Genomic DNA, 7031 nt, shown 5'->3' with positions numbered 1-7031 from the left:
GCAGAAAAGGCAAGACTTATGAGATCAAGCAGTGAGGTTTGCTTCTCCTTGCAAAACTTCCCGCAAACTCCTAGTGCATCACAGCTGCACCACCACCGAACTGTTCATCTGCAACACTCGGCCATTAAAAACAATTCTGCGCCTCCCTCTTTCTTGTGACAGCTTATACTAATTCCATACATCTCTCTAGGGAATACTGTTCCCTCTCCAAAATGGCAAACTGGGCTTCTTGAACATATTCACTGTTTTACAGCTCTTCCCCACCCTGCCCTTTCATCCTGCACGTTTAACAAGAACCGAAATAGATTTTTCAGCCCATTCTCCTCCCCCAATAAAGGGCATGAGGAGAGCTGACCGTTGAAGACTGCAGAGCTCAAGGTTCCCCTAAACGGGAAATTCTTCAAAGGGACAAAACTAGAGGAGATGTTTGATGACTGGCAGTTAGCAATGCTTCCATACAACCTTTTCCTAAGAGACAGCGTGCTGTGAACTGCGGTGCTCTGTTTCTATCAGCAGTTTAACAAAACGGAGTATTTCCAGCAATATTTAAGACAAGGAATAAGTATTGAGATGCACATGCGTCAGTTGTTTCTGCTGACCAAAACCACTTTTGCTTTCATAAACTAAAGCAGAAACCTATATTATATTGTTTAAGCACAAATTTTATTTTAAACATACACAACTTCAGAGTAGCAGAAACTTGAAGCTGATCTCTAATTATCCATGCTCCAAATTAAAGGCATGAAAGCATTAAGGTACTGAGTAACAGTTTACTCACTGTGCCCAATTACTAGAAAAATTGTCTTTTAAGAAATGGGGTTGCTCAGACAGCTCAGGTCCAGGTATCCTGCTAATCACTGTCAACACATCTTGCAAACACCTAGAAAATTAGTAGTTTGTGATTAGCTACAAGGAAAGTAAACATGATTATACTCAACAAAACACCGCTGAAAATGCCAGGAAAATACAGCCAATCACCTTCATTGACCTAAATTAGCAGTGAAGATATTTCTGTAAGGGTATGGTCCTGTTATCCAACGGCATTGCATTTGTATGGTTTCAATTCCAGGTTTGAATCTTAATAATTAAACCACAGATGTCAAATACTGGAAACACAGAACTCATTCATATCAAAAGAAACCTATGAATATGCTATAATGGCAATAGCATGACTTGCAATAATACTGGAAAAAACTAATCTCTCCTACCCTACTCTCTCTACCATCCTATCCCTATCTCCCAAAGCAACTATGTTGTCCCAAACATGGACCTGAACTGCAGAACAACAGTTCTATAACCATGTGTTCGTAACTCATCAGCAAAAGCATCCCGGTCAAGGATTATGCTGCAAATAAATGCTAACAGAGACCTCTGAGGACTTAACCTGAAGCACTGTGATTAATACAGCTAGTTCTTGGTTAGAGACCTATTTCTACTAGCCAAAAGTTTCTGATACAGGTTTTCTGTTTCATTAGTTAAAAACTGGAAGTCTAGCAAAACAAGGCATAGTTAGAAGATTAAGGACATTTTGTGCATTATGTTAAATACTTGGCTGGCAGGGAAAGCCTAGCTCTCCCTACTAAATACTAGGCACACTGGGTAGTTGACCTTGTGTTGCCACTGATAAGGAGAAAGCAAGTTGAATATTGTAACCATCTTATTGGATTGAATATTATAACGAGCATTATCTGATGCTCTAATGACTAGAAAACCTTAGCTGTTGTAATTGCAAGTTTTACTTATATGGAGACTTAAATTCAGTTCCCTGAAGTGCCTCTGTCTCTCTTCATCAGGTCCCATCTCGAGGCTTTGTAAGCAAAGAGGGACCAGCACTGTTAGTGCCAGACTTCTCTACTCACCCTGTTTTAGACAAATACTCACTAGTCATTCTCACTGTGACCGATCACCGTTTCTCAAGACTGTGTAAAGCCAGGGTGATTGTATAAAATCACCAATGCAAATAGCAGCGAGTCTCATACTTCATGCAAGCATATCTCCAAAAGAAGTCTGCACACCACCTTCCTCCTAAAGGAAGCAATGTCTGTAAACAGTTTCACAACATCATTATAAACTCAGAAGCAGCACTGTTTACCCCTTCCTGCGGGGATCTCTTCCTCTGATCCAACCCAATCAGGAAAGAACAGTTTGTTCAGTAAAACAGCTACCAAGCACAAAACTACTAATGCCTATTCTAGAGTTTTTACTTATCCTTGACAACGTGATTGTGAGGGCAAACCATCGATGGAAAGTTCACGGGCTGATTGCAATCGCTTGCTAACATAAAAAGGGAGTAGCTCCATACAGCTGAAGGGCACTGGAAACACACATTTAGTTAACCTTGAAGAAGTTATTCCCTAATAAGTGGATCCCGTTGCACAGTTTTCATCTATTCTTATTCCAACCTATGGCTTCATTCTTTCAAGTGAAAAGAATTCAGACTATCAAAATCAAAAAAGCAAGCACAGAAAGACAAAGAGATTTGAAATAAAATACAAACCTCCATATATCAGCATGGAAAGAAAACAAGACTATAACCAAACACATACCATCGTCCAAAAGTTTTTTTCATCTTCCAAGAACAGTAAAATTTGTAAATGCAGCAAGATCTCTAGAGATATAAATCAGTACTAGCATGGTGTGCGAACAAATATATAGAGCACCTGAAGTGTAATAACGACTGACATTGACTTACTTTATTAGAGGACATTTGTCTCAAGAACTCCACAAAAGTTCTTGAGATAATTTCAAAAGATATTGTGCTTTTACAGTGGGAAGCCCTTATCCACAAACCACATGAGACTACCAGGAATAAACTCTTTAAAATAATCTTAAAGTTTGCCCTGTTCTTCCACATACACTTCTTATTAGGGGTACTCTGATCTGAGCTGTTACAGGCTGTTGTTCTGCTCAAGAGGCCATAGTTTTTCTTTCATAAAAACACATAAAAACAGAGCCCCAAATATCCATTCGGAAGCGTGACAACTCTTGGTGGCCCCAATTTGCTGCTCTTCCACTGCTTGCCCCTCCATCACCCCACCCGGTGGTGATGGCATAGTTTCTTCAGGGGTGAAAGAGCACTCAGCAGTCCAGCAACCTGTAGTTTGTTGTTATGCAGCCCTAAAGACAAAGGCACATCTGAAGAAACAAAGAGTTACAGCGATTCATTTAAAGACAGGAAATGTCTTTTTATTAAAAAAAGATTTACATTTAACTAGTTGGTTAACCTGGTAGCAGAAACAGTGTTTGCTTAGTTTGTGCAAACTAGCTCTGATAGCTTTTAACCTACTTCCAGTCCATCTATACCAGGTCTATAGCAGAACACACAGGAGGGTTTTCAGACTTGCCTCTTCATTACCCACACTCTTCTAGACACAACACGTTGCTGTTCCCACATCAGTAAAACTGTCACCTAATTAGGAACCAATATTGGATAGCATGAGCTGTGTTCCCAACTATGTCAGAAGTGCAATTTTACAAGGTCAACAGCATGTGTTTATTGCAACACTCACATATAATGCTAGATTCCCAGTTCTCCTACTTCTCCAGCACAGCCTTAAAGCCAAAATTCAAAGCATGTGCCCACCATAAACTTACTCTCCGTTCTACTACGGACATGACCTATACCACTTTGGAGGCGGGGAGCAGAATAATTAAAAAATTCTTCAAGGTTAAGCATTTCCCTGACCTCTTTTTGAACTCAAACATACTACTGTTTCATTCTCACTTCAGTTAACTTGTCAGCTGCCAAAACACCAACGTTTTTATAGAATTAGAGAGACAAGTCATTAACATGCTTTAGTTTTCCCTTTTCAATGACACTTTTTCATTCTTACTTTGGTCAAAGCCAGAGCACTAACATCTTTTGACATCAGTCTTCACTCTTCTTTTTTTAAGAAGAAAGTATTTCTACTACAACTTTCAGTGCCACCAGCTGGCACAGTACACTTCCTATTAGCGTCAGTTTGCTTCTGTGCCTCAAAGTCAGACAAATATGCCAACAGGGGCCAATCTCCAAGTTAGTTCTATTCTGAAAGTTTAAAGTTCCAGATAAGAAAGTTTTCCACCCCTTCCCCTTTTAAGTACTAGAAAGCATTCTGATTGTGTTAGTAGTCACCATGTATCTGGATAATGAAGCTCCTGAGTTCTAGGCACATTACAAAGACTTGACAATTAATTCTTCAGTAACATTTAACTAATTCTTACCTTGTAGCATGCATCTATACGCAGATTCAGATATTGCATAAATGTGTGGTGGCATTTCATGGCGCTTCTTCCCTCTGTACATCTCGATAATGTTCTCCGAGTAAATCGGGAGGTTCTTGTAAGGATTTATAACTACACAGAACAGCCCTGAATAGGTCTTAAAAAAAAAGAGAAACATTTCTGTTAGTAAACAGTGTTGAAAGAGAGCCATAAAGAGCAGAAGACTTTTTTTACAGGTTCTATAATATTTATCTTAAAACAAAATTTGAGGTCCTTTTTCTTGAGCAACTCAAAGTACATGTTATATTAAAATTATTGGTTTCTCGTTCTCTTAATTACCTGCATAAAAAGGAATTTAAAGATAATAAATGTGAGTAAATATGAAGTGGAGCATCTGATCTCTTTCCCACAAACATTTAAGTCTTCCTTCCCTTTGCCAAGTTACAGGATTTATGGACATCTTTTGATGTCCAACTCCTGCAGTAAAACGTGCAAAGTTAGTTTTTTCATTTTTGAAGGAACTGATTATCTCAATCACTCTAGTAAATAATCTGGACAAGGAAAAAGCGCATTTCCAACCACCACCATTTCTGCTATCCTACTGTTTTCTGATATCTGTATGTCTCTCCTCCACATCAGCCTTTCTCAATCCCAAAGCAGTCTCCTCCTGGAGAGGCCATTCCCTCCACGGTCCCCCCCCAGCTGACAGATAGCCTGGCAGCTGGCACTGCAGACCTTCCCTAGCCTGCTTTTAGAGTCAATAGTCAACAGGAGGTACCAGGACTACTACAATATTAAGAAACTCAAGCACAAATTTTACACTGCTTATTTCATTGACTTTTATTGAGGCATTTCTGTTTAGCAAAAAAGAAAATGCCTCCAGTTTTACACAATTGAGCACACATTGCAAAGGATCCATACAAGTCCACATTTCTCTGTGAATGGAGCATCAAAGACTACTTCATTGTAGTTCTACTCCATAGAAGTTATTTATAAGGAAGTTATCATATAAATAGATATGAAAGAAACATGTATACTGTCAGCCACTCATACTTTGTTATCTGGGAGGGACAGATGAGCATGGTCTGGCTGTATGGGCCTTACTAGGGATGAAAGGCTAAGCTCACAGCCAGCTTTGCACCATGAAAAAAAAAAAAAAAAAGAGTTAATCCAGTGTTTCCCTGAACTGAGACATTTGGATGGCTCTTGCCTTTTCAGAATCAACCTGAACTGATGGTTTTTAAGAAAGGAAAGTCTCTCCATACACCTTTATTTTCATCGCATGCTTTGAAAGTGTGTCCTTTTTGGTCATTAACACTATTCACATCTTCACTAGCATAGGAACATTAGCAAGAGAAACTAGTTTTGATGGAAATAGGGACCATCTTTCTGGATGTCTGCAAAACTGTTTCTTACTCTTGCAGGCTGATAGGAGAAAAGAAATGCAGACAGTAATCGGACAGGTTTAACAGCTATTGAGAGTCTCTAGTATTAAGCAGGTAACTCATTCTTATAACACTTGTCAATTTAAAAAAATATTTCTGCTATGTTTGCATGAACAGAGTAGCTCAAATTCCTGATCAGCCTTTTTTTTAATGTATAAAAGATTTTCTTTGGAGAAAACAGCGCCTTGTTCTTTCTCCACCTACAAAGGATACTGGAAAGCCAGACAGAATGCAATCTCTGAATTGAGTCAGGAGCACCGCTGGTAAAGAAAAAGAACTTGGTTTTACACCACATGTCCTGACATAAGGACATCTTATGTCCTTATAGGAAAATAACCTCTCCGCTTTGGTCACATCTGCTGGATGATAAGTATCGCAGTGCCTTACCCAGCCAAACATCTTTGTTAATAAGATATTTCTTTTTCAAGAGAAAGGAAACAGATGTTATCAGGTCAACTGACTCAAGCATAAAGAACAACTTATCAGCCCTTACCTCAAGATAAGCATGGGCCTGTTGGCAAGTGGGCAGTTCCTCCCCAGCCTCCTTTCCAGCCATATGTTCCTCCCACTATCCCTCGTGCCAGCATCAGCACCCTTGCAGTAACTTACCGAGCTGGATACTACTGAACATAAATTTCAAAAAGAATTGGTTGGTAATAGAACCAGTTCCCTGACCCAACTCATTCACGGTCACTAGTGATACTGTAAGGGAGAAGGCAGGCAGGACAGTTATTTTAATAGCATGGTACAACTGACCAAGGAGTCAATTAACTGACAAATACTGGATCTACGTGCCTAGCCAGCCACCTTCCCTGTTGTGCTCAACCGAGGTCACCCACATTCATCTCTAATTACTATGGGTGACACTAACGCATGGAGAATTACCACAAGCCTGATTTCCATTCCAGTCTTCAAATAAGGATACCTAAAAGAAAGGCACATATTCACCAAGACCATCATATGATCACCAGCTCAAAAAAAAAAAAAAAAAAAAATAATCACTGAACAGCACCTATGCTGTTTTTCCCCACTACAGCCACATCTAATAAAAAACAAATGACTTGTTCATTGCTGACTGCAGATGAGATCTGGTCACGAGCAAAAGAATTCACACAGCCAAAGTCCATTTCCAGATCTGTCCCAACATACCCTCTGACCAGCATAACAGCATGAACATCTGCTTAAGCCCGCAGACCTCTTTCCTCCAGGACAATTCTGGACTCTCACCCAGCAGCACTTCTGAGCCCTGGTCTGTTTTTCACTCACCCACACTTGCAGTTTACCTCCACGGGCTGCTGTTCTGTATCTTACTGTGGACAAGAACTCTCAAAACAGTGACTGATAGTTAAGCTGTAGGGCATTGTTGTATATACTGGCTATGCT

At 39.8% G+C, this 7031-nt stretch overlaps 1 protein-coding gene across 1 annotated transcript in view; it reads right to left on the bottom strand.

Annotated features, from left to right (window-relative positions):
* Positions 1 to 4203: 4203 nt before the first annotated feature.
* Positions 4204 to 7031, bottom strand: part of LOC104162323 (myosin-10-like) — a gene marked incomplete at its 3' end in the record, with an annotated part of 13921 nt that continues 11093 nt past the window's right edge. Inside the window, exon 2 of the mRNA XM_009701029.1 lies at positions 4204 to 4360. Coding sequence (XP_009699331.1) covers positions 4204 to 4360 — 157 coding nt within the window. The remainder of the gene's footprint in view (positions 4361 to 7031) is intronic.

Source organism: Cariama cristata, unplaced genomic scaffold (genome assembly GCF_000690535.1).
Source record: "Cariama cristata isolate BGI_N322 unplaced genomic scaffold, ASM69053v1 scaffold40605, whole genome shotgun sequence".
Lineage (NCBI taxonomy): Eukaryota > Metazoa > Chordata > Aves > Cariamiformes > Cariamidae > Cariama > Cariama cristata.
This window is presented reverse-complemented; position numbering and strand designations above follow the sequence as displayed.